The sequence below is a fragment of the Lepisosteus platostomus genome, chromosome 7 (assembly GCF_059453375.1).
Source record: "Lepisosteus platostomus isolate fLepPlt1 chromosome 7, fLepPlt1.hap1, whole genome shotgun sequence".
NCBI classification, from domain to species: Eukaryota; Metazoa; Chordata; class Actinopteri; order Semionotiformes; family Lepisosteidae; genus Lepisosteus; species Lepisosteus platostomus.
The window spans coordinates 8,277,971-8,298,168 of record NC_142617.1 but is presented as its reverse complement, the minus strand read 5'-3'; the positions used below and the strand labels follow the sequence as shown (position 1 = coordinate 8,298,168).

The window sequence follows — 20,198 nt, the reverse complement described above, 5'->3', positions numbered from 1 at the left end:
CTGCTCGTTTTGATCGGGCGAGAAGTGAATAAAATTTAAACGGTGAAATCAGGAGAGATCATCAGAATAAAGAAATGGTGGGTGAAATAAACCTGGCACAGAAAAAGTCGAAACATGATTAAAGCATTAATTCCTAATAAAGCGTGATACTAAGATTAGGAAATAGTTATACCAAGCGCAGGATACAGAATTTATGGTTAGAGGATAATTTATCTGCAACACAGGTGTTATAGAATATCCACATTTGTGAGGAACTTTATCACAACTGCGATTCAGTTCAGGACTGAAACGGTCCTGAGGGGTTAAAAATTCTCCTTTTGAGTTATTATGTCTTATTGTTCCTATAACATTTTATTTTTCTGTCTAACATTTCGTAAATCATTTGGAAATAGCGGAGTTTTAGGCTCTTTAAAGTATATGGAAGTATTGTAAAAGTGGGTTTACGTCATTAGTCGGTCCACGTAATTTAGACGTCATTTCTGTAAAATGTCATTACAACCACTGGCACTTCGGAGTGGGTATAAAGTACTGGTTCCTATGTGTGTTATCTTAGTGATACAGTATTTCTTCTTCGGTTCATTTTCAGAATAATCGAATAAGCATTTTCTAATGGGCAGTAGTAATATATTTGACACATTTTGTAGATCAGCCCCTAGCAATGAACTGAAGATTTTGGGAACGCGTTTTCTCCAACTGACAGAAAATAATACATCCGATTACAATGCAAATAAGGAATATTCCTGCTGTCTGAGTTCGGAACAGCTTCACACCTTTTTCGTTTTCATGGCTCACCAAAACACTGGAATGAGCATGAACAGTAAACCGAAAGACAAAAAGGAAAACCTGTTCACTGCAGCTCCAACGTCTCCAAACCCTGACGCGGAATCGGTTACAAAAGCGTGTGGTTTCGTCAAAGAATTCACCGATTCCATGGGCAGCTACGTGGAGGAACTATTTAACCAGGCACAAGATCCGAATTACGTGCAGGTTTTGGACAGCGCCGCGCCCTCTGTGCGTACTGCTGGAAATCATCTTGGCGCACCTGCGTTTGCGCCTAGTACAGGAGGTGAGAGTACAATATGGAAAAACTTTGGCGCTACCGAATGCCCAGTAGAAGCCGAGGACCTTTATGAAAACATGGAAAGCTCCACCAGCACAGATTGCACATTCTGGCCAGAGACGGCGTTTTCTGGTAAAGCAACTCCGTGTAAGGAACCCATGTCTCGTCCTGCTTCAGAGATAATACCCCCGAAAGAAAGTTTGAAGAAAGCATCACCTGGAGTCAACCAGTTTTTTAAAGACGAGCACCGACAGACGCTGATGAAGGCGCCTCAACTGCCGGAACTTGATCTCTACACAGTGAATATTTTGCCGGCGAGTCAATCTTTCGCGACCGCAAGAACCCAGCAGTTGGAAGTCGCCGGAGACCACGAGTCCTCTCACTCCATCTCTTCGACCAGTTCACACGGGTGTTTTGACAGCGCTCGCTGCTTGCCCGAAGCAAATCTGGATGCACCTGTAGCTCACATCCCTAGAATAAAGTCTGACCCTTGCAGCTCGGACTCTCTCAGTGGTGATGGAGTCCTGGGGTTTCTGGATTACGCACAAGGATCACCTCAGCATTTAGTCATGTATAAGAGCGAACTCTCCATTCCAGCTAGGTCTTCAGAGTCACAGCCGTGGTACCAGTCTCTTGGTTTTCACGACCACCAGCAGCAAATTGCGTATCCTAGTCCCAGCGGCATCCAGAGCGCCCGCGTGATTCACGGTTATCCGAATACATACAGCTCATACCTAGGGTAAGGCACCGCATTCCTTAAATTATCTGGGAAAACTCGTCCAGACGTATCGTATATTATAGTGAAATATAAATCAGTGTTGGAAGTTCTTAATAGCCTGGCATAGAAGTAGCCTTGATAGAAGTTCTCGTAACCTGGCATAGGATGGACCTTTAAATTGAGTAAAAGTCAATTAAATTATATTGCTAACGTTTATTCGTGTCTCCAAAAAAACTGTACTTATTAAAAGTTCAATAAATCGTTGAAAGGTGGACATTCTTGGGCACTTATTTTCTTTCCGCCTGTATATGGATAGTACAGTAAATGTGCTTGTGAAATCGACACAATGTCATTCGTTAAAGTGCATATGTTACTTGCTGGATATAAGGCGAATGTGTTTTTTAGGATGACGATTTATTTATTAAGTATAATCATCGTTTGGCTTTTTCAACGCAGTGGACATATTTAGTTTGGGGTACCACTTTTTAATTTGGCTGTATTTGGAAAAAAACTTTGTTTTATTGTAAGAGTCAAACTGGCTTGTGAGTACCATTCTCTAATTGTGTAACACGGATACTGTAGCTTTGGGCAGTTTGGAATAGTTGCCAGTACACACTGTTCTCTGAAACTCATGTTATTTATAAGAGTGAAACATGAAAAGGTACTCCAAAAAGTCAACAATTAACTTTGTGGTTAGTTGAAACATGAGGTAAATTATTATTAAGTGGTCTTCTGAAGGTTGCAAATGATCAACCCCATGACTGCAGACAACAAAGTGGCTGTTGGTATAATGAGATTTTTATTAGCAAAAGTAAACATAGCTATTGTTTTTTATAAAAGAGAAAGTTAATCTGTATTATTCATTATTGGGAGTTAACAAGTAACTGATTCTCTTTGAAAGGGTTCGCATATGGCACAATCCAATAAGAGCAGGTGCAAATCTTTGCCACTGCAAAAGAAAAGGATTTCACAATGTAGACAGCATAATGTAATCCCATAAAAGTTCAACAGTATCATAAATCTCTCAGTAATCTATAGTGTATTAGCTGGAATAAAGAAAAAAAGTTTTTTCACAAACACAATGTTTTTGCTGTGGAGCCTTCTTTGGGTGTGGTAAACACATTCTTCGCACCTGAAGAAGGCTCCAAAGCTGAAATGTTGTGTTTCTTCTCTTTTCAGCAAATCTTTACCTCTTCCTTTGCAGCCTACACATGCTGACGCAGCTACCTACTTGAACTACTGTACATACTGTAATTAAAGTGACTCTTAAGCTAATGACACAGCATCTAAATTTCCCTTAGGTATAGTATGTCTACAAGTGTTAAGATGGCAAAAGTATCCACAACTCTGTATGTGTTTCTAGGGTGTTGCCCCAGAAGTTATGCATGATCTGTGGGGATGAGGCATCTGGATGTCACTATGGTGTTCTCACCTGTGGAAGCTGTAAGGTGTTTTTTAAGAGAGCTGTAGAGGGTGAGTAAAATATTCTTAGTGGCTGTTGAAAATAATCGGACATGGACCTTAAAAGTTGTTTATACTTACTGGAACAAGAAATTATTAGAAAGCGCATAGTAGTGGGTCACTCTAGGAAAGCCCATGTCACATGTGTTGAATGGCATGCTTTGTATTGATCACCATTATCACTCTTCTCTGACTTAGCCCTTGTAACAGTACAATCATGGATTTACTTGTAAAACAGGATCTTCTCTTGGTTTCTTTAGTTTCTTCTATTTCTAAAAATGCTAAAGCAATTCTGAAACTGTAAACAATACAGTTTTATATGTCCTTTGTATGTACATCTACCTTAAATACATACATACATATATATATAATTTTGACAGCATTAAAAACTCCACTATAATAAAAAGCATTTCTTGTTCATTTTCATGTAACTGTAAGAAATGCCAAAATGAAGTACAATTCATTTTTTCCCTCAGCAAATGTTTTTTTCCTTTTTTTTCCCTGGCTTTACTGTTTTTTCTGTTTCGATTCATGTGACATGCTCTTCTTTTTTGGAACGTTTAATTAATATGTGAGTCACTCATCACAGCAAGTAAGTACACCCTTTATATTTTATTGTAGAGCTGAAAGATGCTTGAAAGAAGTGTAAAGTAAACACGAATGTCATGTTTGCTTATATATATGCATGAACGTATTGAGAAAACTGAACCTCTAATAAAAAGCAACCTACTTTGTTAAATAGTACAGTATGTTCTCCAACCCAATGTCATTTTTGCTGATAAGAATAAATTTACATAACCTTTCCCGAACATCCACCAAAAAGACTGACAGAAACAGTCATTTATATTCTTTGAAACAACAGAAAATTATTCATTTGACCAAATGAGCATGGCAATAAGAAGTATATTAAACTTTTAATGCAAATGCTCTTCTCTTAAAGATTTAATTAATTAAAATCCATGCTGACATGATAACTCATCTTTCATGACTGACTTGTATTTAAATTTTGAAAAAAAGTGTTTCTGCTCAGTATATGTGTCAAATGTAATCATGTCTCCTCTCCTATTTTTTAGAACTTTATCTGAAAGCAACAGATACGTGAAAACCTTCCGATCTGTCCCTGGCAGTGTCATCTTGTTCTTTTAATTTTCCTTGAATCCAAACCTCTTTGCATGAATGAAGACAAATTATTTTCTTGTGTATTAATTAAGCACAATCGATAAAAAGAGTCATCTATTTTCCTCTCAGTACATTCGGATGGAAATGAGTATAGTTTCCACCATTGCACATACCTCTTCAAAAATAATAAGCTAATATGATTTTACTGAAGCATGTTGTTTCTTTCATGTTTCAGGTCGTCATAACTACCTGTGTGCTGGGCGAAATGATTGTATCATTGATAAAATTCGAAGAAAAAACTGCCCTGCCTGTCGCCTGCGAAAATGTTACCAGGCTGGTATGATGCTTGGAGGTACTGAGTTTTATTTTGTTTCACATTTGACAGGAAGACGTCGTTTATTTTCTTAACTTTAATAAGAATCAGTGCTGGCCTGCTTGATGATCAAAGCTCTCATGTTATTCCTATTCCTCAATGTGATTATAGATTGTTACTGAAGAACCATTAAAAATATAAGAGCCATGCACAGTAAAGCCAAGGACTGATTAAGCAGCAACGTTTTAAATAAGTCGATTACAACAGATGATAGGATGGATAAATTATTTTCTATTAATTTTTTTGCTTCACTTGGAAGGCTATTGGCAATTTTCTGTTCATGTAATCCTTTCTTAAGTATTAATACTTATTATTTATTATGGATTAAATGGTAATATTCCTACTGCAGTGGGCCAGAAAAAACCTTGGTGCCTATTTGACGAATTACAGTAAAACTGAACGCTTAGTGTTACGTTTTCCACGGGAAAATTATCAAGTAATATCAATACCACATAATACATCAGTTAAAAAAAGAAATTCAGTGTGGAGCCATACTTTGTTGAAACATCTCTACAGTATCTACAGTAAATTCTGAAGTTACTTTGAGAAAATACAATTTAGCTATCTTTCTTTTAATGTTGATCATTATCATATGTTTTGTAAAGTTTTCTTGTGATGAAAATATGAGGTATGTAAACTATACCTTTTCAAAACAATACCTTTCTAAACGATACTTTTTCAAAGTATAGTATTACTACGTATATATACGTTTTCTAAACTTGGTTTCTGCAACTATAGAAGGTTGCAGGAGATACATATTAAGCATTATAAAAGGGCTTATTCTTTATTTCTTCTCCAGCTTTTGGGAAACTTAAGTGTTCCTTAAAATGAATCAGAGCTTGTTGACCGAGATTATTGCAGAATAGCTTTGCTTGCCATTTTTGTGTTTGACATGTTCTCCGAAACAGTTAAGAGCATAAGAGGAGCACAGTGACCCAGCTGAAGTATAAAACTCTAGTAGCTTGGCAACTAGAGCAAATACCTTTTTTATTTCAGAATCTACCACTGAGGTTTAAGATGACATAGTACAATAACCTTGTAGAGCTGAACAGAATCCATCCATATACTGTATATAACTATGCTAGTATGAAATTAATAGCTTCTGGATTACACAAAGGCAGCACTATCTCTTCAGTGTGCTTTTTGTGAAATCCCAAACCATAATAGCATGCTAATTGAAACATTAAATGGAAACTTTAGCCATTTAAACCTGGCTTGATTACTCCTTGTAATGTTGTTTTGGTTGAATTTAAAACAATAAAATAAAAACTTAGAGGAATTTAAAAAAATCAAAGAGAATTGTTCCCATTATATAAAAATCTACAGTATACAGAAATAAATATGTGATTTTGGTGAAATGTTGCAAGAAAAGATTTGGTAGTTACATTAAAATTCTGAGGAATTTTGCTCAATAATTCCAAACAAAAATAGTCTTGTAGAGATACTAATTCTAGAAGCACAGTTAAAAAAAACAAGACAGCAATGGATGTGAACTAAACAAGTAAAGAAAATAATCATTCTTAATTGTGTAAGCAAAGCTTAATTATTCTCTACTATTATACTTTAATGTATATACCTACTATTAGTGTACTGTATATGGATAATCAAGTTTGCCAACAATTTTGCAAGCTGCTTCTATGTAACTGCAGTATATAACAGATATCATTCCTGTAATGTTCTAAATGATCTTTTTGGTTGACTGTGGATGGATGGATTCTTAATCCATATGGAATATAACAATGAGTAATAAAATGTTTATGCAGTGATTCAAAATCAACTTCCGAAGTTGTTTGAACAAAATTGTTTGAACTGCATATATTCTGAACACTACTATTATGCGTTACATTAGTTTTGAAACTTTTTTTAATACGATTTGTCATTTCCTTTAGGCCACATTAACAGTAGATATACTGCAGTGATTCAGAACTGATTAGCAGAAGCTTCCATATTTATGAGACCCTTCTTTATCTTTAACATATTTCGGGTTAGCAGAGAGATATTGATCATCACCAGTCTTAACACTGATTCCAGTGAAAGGCACAGCAATGTTGAGACATGGCGCATTAATGGAAAACTATTTATATTCTGTTAGGTCGGAAGTTTAAAAAGTTTGGAAGTCTGAAACCTGTGGGTGTGCGACAGCCTCTGGTCCTACGCTCCCTGCAGCCTTTAGTGACTGAAAGACAGGACGTGGCCTCTCTGCTATGTGTGCCCCCAATTCGCGAGCTTGAATTGACTCCACAGATCTCCAGCATACTCGAGGCAATCGAGCCTGAGGTCATTTATGCTGGTTATGACAACTCCCAGCCTGATACGCCCAATGTGATGCTGAGTATCCTGAACCGTCTCTGTGAAAGACAGCTGCTGTGTATTGTAAAGTGGTCAAAGTCTATTCCAGGTAAGAACAACGAAAACAGCCCGCACAATGGTTGAATTATCACAACAGATATGCATTCAAAGTTTAATTTTTTAGCAATATAAAAATGAAAAGGTCTTTGTCACACTTTTACAATGAAAGCAACTTAGTTTCTCTTCTGCAGGACTAAACAAAGTTTTACAATGGATTCTAGTCCACATCACATTGCCACTAGCTAAAACATGTTATCCACTTGCATTTTCTTTTAAAAGGATTCCGCGATTTACACATTGATGACCAAATGACTCTTATTCAGTACTCCTGGATGAGCCTGATGGTGTTTGCAATGGGGTGGAGATCATACAAAAACGCCACTGGCAACACACTTTACTTCGCACCAGATCTCATACTCAATGAGTAAGTATGGAACGGTCACACTGCACTTTCACCTGTTAGAAACCTCCTGAGTGTCTCAACAGGCACATGTGCTTGCTCAAGAGAAGGAGGAGCTCTGTTGTCATGCGTTCTAGCAGGCATGTAATGCTGTCGGCGAGGGAAGTAACTCTCCTTGATTTAGTGCTGAACCTCTGGTAGGGAACTGTGTTATCTGAAATGTGTTAAAAAATGAATGGCTCAAAGGTTGCCAGTTTGTAGCAGTCTATGTAGTCCAATATGGCTAGATAAGACAAATGACCTTTTCTTCATTATAAGAGTTTTCCTCTGCTTGGAACTGTGGGCCAATATGTTGAAAAGTCCAGTGGGCTTTTCCAAATTAGGCGGCTACAACAAAAATAACTGACGATTTCAAATGAGAAAAATAACTGTACAGCTTACAGGTAATCTTACATACCACATGTTCTCAGTACCCTAAATAAGTAATATACGGTACAAGCAAATGAAGATAAACATAGCCTTAGCACTGCAAGCATGGAAAAATGTTTTATCAATGTATTTCAGGGAGAGAATGAAAAGGTCTCCCATCTATGACCTGTGTTTAGCAATGCAACACATCCCACAAGAATTTGAAAATCTCCAAGTGACGAAGGAGGAGTTTCTGTGCATGAAGACCTTACTGCTACTCAATACCAGTACGTTTTTACATCATGACTGTCCTGCAACACAGCAAATGTACAGTAGATTCTAATTTTCATAGTTTCGGATAAGATCCGTAGATCATGAAGCCTTCCATATTTGGTCTTTCAACAGAAAAATAAATAAACCATAAAAAACAGCTAATAGACGACATGCTGTGCTGTCAGTTCTCTGGGTGGTCAAGTGACTAGTGTGATGAAGCACTAGCATTCATGGAGAATCAGCTTTTAATCAGAAGTGGGAAACTCCAGTGTAAGACATGAGTGATTAATGCTGGGAGTAATTAATCAAACAACAATTTTAAAAGCAAATGTTGTAATTTAACAGAATTTCAGGAGGAGGTTAAATTCTAATCTCACACTTCTCCTCACACCTCCTATGTATAAAAACTTGCTGGCTGCCCACAACTCTGCTCGCAACTTTTCTAGCTTTTCCTCCCTTCAGACACCTGCACTTTTGATGCTGTCTCCCTGCTTCATTCCTCGTAGGTGAGGGAGGATGTGACAGCGCTGATCTTAGGCCAGTGTATTCATTTCTTCAACCAGATGAATTGATGCCAGACTTTTAAATATGCTAATTCTTTTTATTCATTATATTTTTGTGCTGTTTTTTTTAATTTGACCATACTACTGAAATCAGAAATATAAAGTACAATAAATGTTTAAAAAATGTTGTTTAATGATATCTAGGGTAAAATAGTAGAGTGTGACTTCGACCAGTGGTTCTCACAACATTTTCTCTAGTGGACACAATGTGTAGACACCTGGCAGCACACTGTTAAATTCAGGGTCATGTTGCGGGCCAGATTTCTTAAGAGCTTTCAAATGCCCATTTTAGAGAAAACACAGATTTTGCCAAAAAGAACACACACTGAAACCTCACTGATATTGATAATACATGAACTGGTCAACAGCTGCTAGTGTAAAGCTTGTAGCAGTGATTCAATCATGATTGTTTGCTGGCTCAGAACAGACACAGAGCCACTTATCTAGACAGCAAGGAGCAGGTCCTCTGCTGCAGAATAATTCTACACTGCCTAGGTTTCAATGCGGTTTGGAACTTCTGTAATATCCTGGGTGCAGTGAGTCCTGTTACTCTCCGAAAGGGCTTGACAACCTGTCTTTCTTCAGAGCTATTTTAAATTATCTAAAAGCATCCCAAGCTGCATGTAGCTATTCTGTATTTTTTATAAGGGTATTTATCTTTAATAAATGAAGTATTAGATTTAATTATTATGTATAAATGCATACATACCTTTGTTTCAATGAGAGGCATGCCACTGCGGGGTTAACTTGTATGCCGTTTTCCAGGTGCTCATAACTCATACTGTACATCTACCAAACTTTTACCATTCCACATGTATGTCTCTTTATGTCTCTTTATGTCTCTTTAAGGCCTCAAAAAAGTAATTTGATGATTTCCATCTCCGGGATTATAGACTTGAAATCAAACAGAACACCCATCTGTTCAGAAATGTCATAGACTTTCACCTGAAATGAACAAGACACAGGGCTCCAGCTGTACAAAATCACTGAATTTGTTCTCTAACTCCTGACCACACCTGGTCAGGCGATTATCGTACTGCTCAGTGTCCACAGCCTCTGTTGCAGCTTCATTTCCTACCTTTTTTCTGCAGTTGTGGAAGAAAGAGGTTAAATTTCAACTGGAAAACTCACTGAACTTATCATATCATTGACTGTCCTCTCTTTCTCTTTCAACTCACAGTTTGGAGCATTTAGTCATTGTTTTACATCAAATGCCAAATCAAGCAACTATACAGTGTCTTTCAACTGGACAGTATCTGTTTCTTGACTCCATAAAAGTTCTGATTTCTAACAAAAGTGAGAAACTACCATCCATCAGTGACCCTCTGACCAATCAGTGAAGATTTCCAGGGCCAGAACACAATTTTCGCGGAGGTCACCAATGTATTTCTATTCTTAATATGTTATAGGGGATCTACAGCGTAATATGTTGCCCAATACAAGATAAATCTAGAATCTTAACAAACATGAATTTATACAGTACATTAACTACATTAACCACAGTTCCTGAAGTCTTTTTGATGTGAAAAAACATTTTGTTTTTATTACATCAAACGTTCGCCTAATTTAGATGCCCAGGTTTGACAAATTCACCTTCAGGTTGCTCACAACATTGACATCTGTACTCATGAGACACTTCAGTTTCCTCAGCGTGTGAAGAAGAAAGAGAAAACATTGGTCTGTATTAATGTTCTCCCCCATTGAATTCTGTAGTCATTGACCTTGCGTTGTTGATAAAGCAGGGATAAAGATATTAAATGTTTCAATGACTTTTCTTCTTTCCAGTACCACTTGAAGGCCTAAAAAGCCAAGGACAGTTTGAAGAGATGAGACAGAACTACATACGAGAGCTCACCAAAGCCATACACCAGAAGGAGAAGGGGGTGGTGGCCAGTTCTCAGCGCTTTTACCGCCTCACTAAACTGCTAGATGCCATGCATGATGTAAGTTTTCTTCCCACCGCTGTTACATTCAGTGCCATTCACTGCAATCTTATATCGGAATGGGAATATGAAAAAAAAAAAGATCTACAGTAGGACCGCAGCTGTCATACTTCAGTGCCCGTTGTGTGTCACAGATATTCATCACAGAGTTGAACAGGAGCTACAGTATGTAAATAATGCAGAGTTGTTCTCAGAAATTTAAAGTTCTTGACTTTACATTTTATGGAGTTTTTAGACAAAAATCAGGAAGGAGGTCAAGCCCCAATCTTGCCCAATTTTGCCTACCTTTGTATAAATATCACATTGCTTACTCACTTGTATGTTCTGTTTTTACATCCCTCCCTCAGCTCCATATTGGCCCTTATATATGTGGCTGCTCTCTGGTTTATCATTCATTAAGGGGTGGGGGGTTCACAGCCTCTTCCTTATGGATGGGTTGTTCTCAGACAGGTGAGTTGCCAAAATAAAGATCACTATTCAAATCACTCTTCTTCTTCACATTAGTTATGGTTTGACCATAATTCTGGTATTTGACTTCTGCCAACCTGCCACATCTGGGCTCCACTGACAGGGCCTCAATAATTACTATTGTCCCCTTTGCCTTACAGCTAGATTTTTTTCACTCACGACTCTCAAACATCCTTTTTGTCAATGTCTTTTTGTGATGCCAACATACAGTATATGGAAGAAAGAGATGCCCGAAGTTTCATAAACCTATAATTATGTTTAAAATCCTCATCTCAAAAGCTGTATGGGTTGTCAAAGGGCCTTCCTTAGGGTGTGGAATGACAAGTTAATGACCTACTTCTATAGCACTCCACTGTGCTATGCTTTCACCTGTGTAAAAGGACCATGACTCTGCTGTATCATGTACCGTAGGTTTACAAATATCGACCTCAAACCCAGTAATTCCAATGCAATATGTATTGACCTCAAATGTTTTAAAAGAGCAAATATATTTCACTGCTGGTAAAAGCAGTTTTTAAGCAAAAACTCTTATTTATTTAAACTCCTTTACCCACAGTACATAAGGCTGATGGAGTTATGATTTCTTCCCCCTTTAAAACACACAGATTGTGAAGAAGCTGAATCTCTTCTGCCTGAGCACTTTTATCCAGGCTCATGCTCTGAGTGTGGAGTTCCCAGAGATGATGTCTGAGGTGATTGCCTCACAGCTGCCCAAGATCTTGGCTGGCATGGTGAAGCCACTCCTCTTCCACCGAAAGTGATCCAAACATTAAGTGAAGAAATATAATATTCTAGAATCCTGATTGGTGTGGATTTCGAAATACTGTATCTTCCTGGGAGATAACTGAAATATTTTCCTGGGAGGATGTACAGTATTGTAACTAAATAATTATGACATATACAAAATACTATAGGTATAGGATTTATTGATTAAGTTTTTTTTTTCTATCTGTTGCTTTGGCTGTTCACCGTCCCATCACAGCATGCATGAGCCAGTTTTGTCTGTCAACAGCCAATTAGCTCCAATATTGCTTTGCTTATGTGTGTGTTGTGTGTTTGTTCAAATGAATTTTGAAACTAATGATGATTCCTCTTGACGACTGTTATTGTATTGAGCTAAAAATTAATTCTAGTAACTTTCCTATACTGCTGTTTTATTTGTTTTCAGAGTAATTACCATTGGCATACAATATTCTGTATTAGATACAGGATTTGTTGTGGTATTGATTTTTATAAAGAACAAGTGAATCAATGGATCATAGCCTGAGTCCATGTGCTTATCTTGAACTTTCAATTCAACAACTTAGCCAGTCATCAAGCAGGGCTAATGAATAAAGCATCACTTCTGGGTTTTCTGTCAAAAGGGTTATAACTACTAAGTCATGAATGGCAGTTGTGGGTCAAAACAGATTCATTTGATCTATTTTATCCTTAATCCCTGCATATCTGTTTCTTTTCCAAATAAGAGCAAGAACGAGTCCTCGTTCAGTTGTGTAATTTTTGGCATTCACGTCACTACTGCAGACACTAGTTTCTGATAAGATTTGGAGGTCCTTGATAACTTTAGAAAGTAAAATACAAGTTTAACTGGAGATTTCTTTGATGTTACATCAACGGCCCTGAGAACATTTCTCTAAGAATATTTCTCTTTCCTGCACTTGATTTGCTGGAAATTCTTGCTCAAAATACACACTTGATTTTCTATTATTTTTAACTTTATGTTTCCCAGTCTCATTGCAGCATATTTTTCACCTTTTCTCAGGTAAAATTAAACATGGTAAAAAAATTAATACAGCAGTTAGCACTTTATCATATACTCATACAAGCATTTAATGATGCAAAAACCCTTTAAGTTAATATGGCAGCCCTGTTTTCAAGATAAATGAAGCTTACTCCTTAAAGTAGCTTATGACGTACTTGCTATTTTTTTATCCAGATCAAAATGAATAGAAAACTTAAAGTACATCTATGTTTAGTAAAAAAGTAAACTTTTAAAAGATAAAAAGTGCACAGTAATTAACAAAAAGACCCTATGTGTATATAATAACTTTACCTTTTTATGATTCTCACATGGTAGTAACCTTTTGAAAGTTAACGCACTGAAAATTTTTCAGTCAATTTTCTTAAGGTTTGTATAGCATTTTGGTGCGTCTACAATGGTGTATTAATTGCTATAATGCACCTAACCAATATCAAATCTGTATACCATTTTTAGACAAAACTAGTAATGTATTGGTATCAACACTTTAATTGTTAAGGTCAAGGGCTAATCAAGGTCATTCTTTTTATTTAAAGTTAGCCTGGGTTGTTTTAGAAGGAGCAATGTTGTTAAAATACACTAATTGCTCAAAATGTTTTGTCTTGAAAGGTCCATAAAACATTGTACTGTTTGGTAGTAATTGTGATAAAGGAATGGCATATAAAAGCACTCCATTATTTATTCAACAATGAAAGCTGTTTTTGGTGCATACTGTATGTGTAAGTGTGAAGTGTATTTGACTGTTGTAGACACATGAAGAATAACTGTATTTGGCTAAAGTTTTGCTGCATTATTATTTATTTTGTACAATGTATTTAAATATGGGACTATTGGAGGTTTCATGGGCAATTATGCTGGTTCCAATTTCCTTTAGTACTCCTAAACTCATCATGCAGGGCTTTAACCTGGTACATCTCCTTTAAATAATCAGTTTAAGAATTGAATGCATACATTTGGCTCCTAAAATAACTTTAACTTATAACTGAATAATACTACTCACATTACCTCCTTAGGAGTCGTACCATAAACAAAACTTATCACTCAGACTATCTCACACAGTTAACTGGATAACGTACATGTGTCTAAAGTGACTACAACATTATTTAAAATTTGGTATTGGTGTAAAATACAGTTCAAAGCACAATACTACAGTACCTATTAAGACTCTTATTTAAAAGGACTATTTTTTTATCCACAACAGAATATTGTATCTTAAAATTAGGCTGAAATATTTTGCATTAAGAGCTGGGAAAATAGCTTTACTAGACAGTATGTTTTCTTGTTGTTTACTCGTTAAGATATAAAGAGAAGTGCTCTCAAACTTAATTTTTAGTTCTAAAACCAGTAACAAGGAAGTTGGCACTTCTAGATGGACAACACACAACAACTACTCTGTCTTGAAAATAAAAAGCTTTAATGTTTCAAATTTTGCTACACCCTTTTAAAACTTTTCCTGTTAAAAATTAATAAATGGATTTCCTGATCTTGTGTTAACTTATTTAGAAACATCCTCTTCCTTAAAAAATCCCACAATTCCACACAGAAGGAAGTATCATTCCTGCATCAGTGCTGAAGGTCACATAACATTCTTGTGTATTTATATGGAAAGAACACACTGGACTTGGCAACTGTTTATGATTGTAGATAACTCAGACATTACAGTTTACTTCAGAAAGTTACATTTCCTTTAAAAACAGCTTTTACAATTCTAAGAAAACCATTTTCCACAGTAGACACTGAAAGAGTCAAGAAGTATTTTGCACAACATCATGTCTTCCACCTGTATGTTTACTTAGTTTCACAGGATTACACCAAATTATCCCCCAGATTGAGAACATATTTCTCTGGACTAATGACAACTGTTCTAATACCAACAATTTCCTTATTGAAAGCACATGGAATACAGTGTCATTGTTCAAACAATGATTCTTTCCTACACAAAGCTTTACAGGAAGATAACACAAAAGGGTCTAGAATCTCACTGACAATGAAAATTTGTAATTCTGTGTTGAAATTATTCATACAAAAGGTTGAATCCCTAAATATTAATTTGAGCCACCAAAATGTGAAAAGCTGCATTCAACGTCATAACCTTTGTCATATTTGCTGTGATGTGTTTGCTCTTCCTCCTTAGCAAGCGAGGCAACACGTCCTTGTCTAAAAGTTCACTGCGGTTGCCCATTGTGGTAAATGTGGTTTATAAACGACAACGGTTTTTTTTTTTTACAAATGCGGCTGCAATCTTGGATCCTTCTCGGGGAATTAAGCCTGTACAGTACGTACTACAACCGAAGTTGAAACAGCATGAAGATATATCTTTCCTCTTCACTTTGCCACTGTTATTAAATCTTTTTTCTGAATGCTACTTTTTGGCCACTGCTATTGAACAGAAGAACATTTTCATGATACTATTACTAAGACACCGCTATTTTGAAAATACTTTCTTTTCACGCTACTACTTATAGGTCACTGGTTTTGAAAATAGAAATGGAAATAGTGACCAGCCGCTTCTTACCACGGAGTTTAAAATCAGACTGACTTGCCTTTTTGACGTCTGCACTTTTATACTGGTTTACTGGATCCAGGAGATTTCTGTTTTATTCTAATTCCCAGACAAGGCACCTCTTTAGCCTAATTCCTCACCCGGGCTTCCTAATTTCTTCACCTGATCAATTAACTTCTAAATTTTTAGATTGGATTTATGCCCTCTGGTGACTTCTATCGGAACTACAGCTCTCTTTTGTCATACAGTACTTTACATACACTGAATTTAGAGCACAAGGTCTTGAATTCTAAGATTTGTTCTTTTTCTTTGACGTTATATCAGCTAGTTTTTCAAAGCACAATTAGATATTTTTTAATTTTAATTTAAAAGGATGAGTGAATCACATAACGCAGCCACGCAGAATGCACCTGTAGTGCTGGACGTTGCGTTATGTGATTCACAGGCCAAAGACGATCAGTGTACTGTATGAAAAAAAAGGCGAACATGCAAAAACAACAACTTATAATCTCTTCCTTGACTCGAATCTTCGTTCTGCATCCTGTTAAATCAAGATCAAAATATATCTAATTGTGCTTTTTAAAACTGATGTAATGTAACATCAAAGAAAAAAAGAACAAATCTTAGAATTCAAAACCTTGTGCTCTAAACTCAGTACTGGTCAGTTCAGTGTGTGATTTAATTTGTCTTTTAATTTGAATGCACTACACTGAAAGAATGTTAGCCTAACCACATAGACAAGGTCACCAGAGGGCTCAGAAGCAAAGAAATGGATTGCACATTACCAATAGCAAATTATTGAATTGCCAAAGTACTATTCCTTATGGGATGCTGGCATAAGTGGGGACAAACAAAAGAAATTTGGCACAAAAGAAAGCTGCAATTTGCAGACAGGCAGCTTCACTGAACCTGTACAAGGTTTGAAGGTTTGGACGGGTAAAAGGTAATAATAATAATAATAATAATAATAATAATAATAATAATAATAATAATAATTGCTTACACTTATATAGCGCTTTTCTGGACACTCCACTCAAAGCGCTTTACAGGTAATGGGGACTCCACCACCAATGTGCAGCCCCACCTGGATGATGCAACAGCAGCCATAGTGCGCCAGAACGCTCACCACACACCAGCTATCAGTGGGGAGGAGAGCAGAGTAATGAACCCTATTCATAGATGGGAATTATTAGGAGGCCATGATTGGTAAGGGCCAATGGGAAATTTGGCCTGGACGCCGGGGTTACACCCCTACTCTTTTCGAGAAACGCCCTGGGATTTTTAATGACCACAGAGAGTCAGGACCTCGGTTTTACGTCTCATCCGAAGGACGGCGCCTGTTTACAGTATAGTGTCCCCGTCACTATACTGCGGCTTTAGGACCCACACAGACCGCAGGGTTAGCGCCCCCTGCTGGCACCACTAACACCTCTTCAAGCAGCAACCTTAGTTTTTCCCAGGAGGTCTGCTAGGTAGGACTGTGGATACCTAAGCAGAGTCAGAAGATAGCAACTAAGGAAAACTGTCGGCTGAAGTTCAAGGCCAGGGATTTGCAAAGAAGAAGACAGGTAATAGGGAAAACAGCAGCAAGTGAGAGACGTGAAGTAACAAACAGTGCTTCTACCAGGTCATTACTTGCCTGTCTGACAGGACGAGGCTGACGAAATCCCTAAAAGAAGTGAGCAGGACCTCCTAGCGCTAAAGCAGAACTCTTGAGAATTGCGTTTTGTATAAAGCAGATGATGTCACCCTTTCACGGGACTTTCTTTTGATTTTCAAGCTGTGGCCGAACCATTGATACTAAGTATGGCTTCAAGCTTCCCCAATTTCCTTGACAAACATATCTCATAATTTGCACAGACTTATTTTCCCTTGAAACAGCCAATGGTATAACGTCTCTTCCTTTTCTAAGGATTTTTTTCTTTGTATAAGAACCGACTCTTCTACTCTTGTCCAGTTTATTATACGGTCATTTCTCAGTAGTTCTCCATGACTTGAAATGTTCAATCATGTCTCAACTACAGATATACATGATCTATGTGTTGGGTATAAAATATTTCAATCACTTGAACAGTATGAGTCTGAGTAGCAGAGAGAGCTGTAAGAGGCAGAAGGTTTTTCAGGGTAAAACAAGTGACAGCAAGTGATCCAAAGCAGTAAGCGGTATAATCCTGAGGGGCAATAGGTAAGGTAGGCATACAGCAGCAGAATCATTGGCACATACAAACAACACTGAGAAAGGACTTTGTGGCCTTGCTCTTAAACTTCAGTTATTAACTCCAGTTAAAATCACAAAATGGACTTTATACTTAGACAATCTCTTATTTTTTATTAATACAATTTTGCACAAGGAAAGAACATTGGCTTTTACATTTTGAAATATTTTACATTTATTTTAATATATAAAACAGCAAGTGCTTAAAAATACAGTGATAACAGATTAAAATATTAAATATCAAACTCATTCATAAACTACTGACTGATCATTTTTGAACGTTAATAGCTAATTGTTACAATAATACCATACTTCCAGTACACCAGTGTACCAGGATAATTAATTTAAATGAAATAGATATATAGAAAGTGCCATTTTGTCATAGTAAAACACTTCTATGGATTAAAGCAATAAACACAGCAATGATGCAGAGGCAACACATTTAATCTCCAACAAGCCATCATTCTTCATTTACCAATCATTTTGATACCATATTACGGTTGTTTAGGTTGATGTTTTTTTTTTCCATTTCATTTGATGGGAAGTTTGTCACAGTACTTGTTCACCTTAGTCTAGGAATAATTAACACATACAAACTAAAAATAGTGAAGACTCATTTAGTTAGGTACAAGATTGATACTTCCACAAATCTTTAAAATTTGATGAATTCCATTCTTGGGATTAAAATGATACATACATGGTAATAGAAGGAAAAATACATATGTTTAAGCACCATAAAAAATTGAATAATGGACATGTTGTAAAGAGGGACTATGCACTGACATTATTTTCCATGCACTGGAAATATAAATGTTTATTTCAAAACTAAATCTGCTTAAGGTATTCTTATTAAGGCACATACACTCAGCTTTGGTGCAGCATGTTGAGAGACAAAGAGGCTAAAAAATGTAACTGTGTACCACAAGAGTAATTCAAAGTGCACTTTCACCAACACCCTGACCGAGTGGGTAAGTCATAAGCTTCACAATCTGTTAATGATTCAGGAGTTATTGGACCTTTTTAGTGGCATATCTGATTTACTCCTGAGCTATTTGGACCGCAAAGCCTAATAAAGCATTACTTTGCTCCACTACCACCCTTTCTGACAAATTTATAAAGTCGCCACGAATTGTTTCCAATAGGCTTTTAATCACCACTTCAGGCAGGCCTACTTCATTTCTCTCAGTTAAAAGTGGCCGGGGCCACAAGTTAATGAAAACAGGTGTACACATGGCTAAACACTGAACAGAATGGAAAACGACAAAGAAGAAGTAACGATCAAATGTAACAGTCAGAAACAGCCCAACACAGAAGTGCTAAGTGAGAAGTCATTATCACAGCTGTAGGGTATTTATGTATCCAATTTTAATTGATGGAAAAAACACATTTGCAAAAATATCACCTAACATGAAAGGCTGTTATATTTGCCAGAAAGGGTATATTTTAATGTTATTTTAGGGTTAACTTGGCACTGACACTTCTCAACCCAGTTTAGATTAGATTAGATTAGATAAGACTTTATTGATCCCGAAGGAAAATTGATGACAGTTTCCAAATATGGAAAGTATTATGCCCACCTGAATGCATATATTACCAAACTAATATAATCTATTGTTGCAACAGCATATCATCAATGCATGTTTGACAGGTTCAGCCACATAAATTTAAAGCTGCCTTTACAAAAATCACTGTACATGATATTGTTACCATGGATACCATGAACACGTACTGCTCTTCCCTCAAATTTCATCAGAGAAAGACCACATAATTTTCAGGAATTAGACCAGTTTTGCCTTCATATGTTGCTTGGAGCCAGCCAGGTTCCACTGAAGGATAGACTGCAGAAGAAAAAAACAAAACAAAACTTATTTAAAACTAACAAACAAAACAAAAACATATTTAGTATTCCATCTAGTGTGGTAGCAATTTATGTTAAATCCATATTCGGCACTAACAAAATAAGGAATTTGATATTTTACATTAGTTTCTATAATACACTGTTTCTGTTCTTTTTACAAACATTTCAAACTGTATATTGCACTTCAATCTCAAAAAGATCAAATTCCCCTAATAGTTACACACTTCAAAGTTTGCAGTTGATTATATTTACAAAAACAAACAGACTAACCTATACTAACTTGGCAGACTGAGTTCATTGTTCTGAAAAACAGACTCAAATCATACATTCTCAGGGAAGTTCAGGATGTTCTTTTAAACTAACTCTGCAAAATATTCTACACAAATATAGATCTACTGCCAAACTCTCTTTGGTCATGTTCTGAATACATCATACCAAACAGCTCCAGACAGGGATAAGTCTTGGGAGAGGTAGGTGGCTCTCTGACAGTACTGGCATGGGAGAATTAAATAATCTTCATCATATGAATTTTGCCAGACAATCTAACAACCCAAGACTTATGCTTCAGGTGGGGGTATGACAAAGCTAAAGAGCTTAAATGAAAACTCTGGTAACAGATGCACCAGTAAAAGGTCAAGACAAATTTTTGGTACATTGCCTCCAAAAAGACAAATCAATGCTCACATATGGAATTCTATCCTGACTAAGACACAATCACAAATGGAAAT

General features: G+C 36.6%; 2 protein-coding genes across 3 annotated transcripts in view; one reads left to right on the top strand and one right to left on the bottom strand.

The window, feature by feature from the left end:
* Positions 1-491: 491 nt before the first annotated feature.
* Positions 492-14,377, top strand: pgr (progesterone receptor). The gene is made up of 8 exons (XM_088639026.1): positions 492-1,799; positions 3,142-3,251; positions 4,594-4,710; positions 6,824-7,129; positions 7,360-7,504; positions 8,045-8,175; positions 10,510-10,667; positions 11,741-14,377. Exons 1-8 carry the CDS (start codon positions 610-612, stop codon positions 11,894-11,896), a joined length of 2,313 nt encoding a protein of 770 aa, XP_088495152.1. The 5' UTR covers positions 492-609; the 3' UTR covers positions 11,897-14,377.
* Positions 14,378-17,699: 3,322 nt separating this feature from the next.
* arhgap42a (Rho GTPase activating protein 42a) overlaps positions 17,700-20,198 on the bottom strand; it is a 72,440-nt gene continuing 69,941 nt past the window's right edge. For both annotated transcript variants that reach the window (XM_088639024.1, XM_088639025.1), the window contains one exon: positions 17,700-19,450. In XM_088639024.1, the coding sequence (XP_088495150.1) occupies positions 19,362-19,450 (89 nt within the window). In that variant the 3' untranslated portion in view covers positions 17,700-19,361. The remainder of the gene's footprint in view (positions 19,451-20,198) is intronic.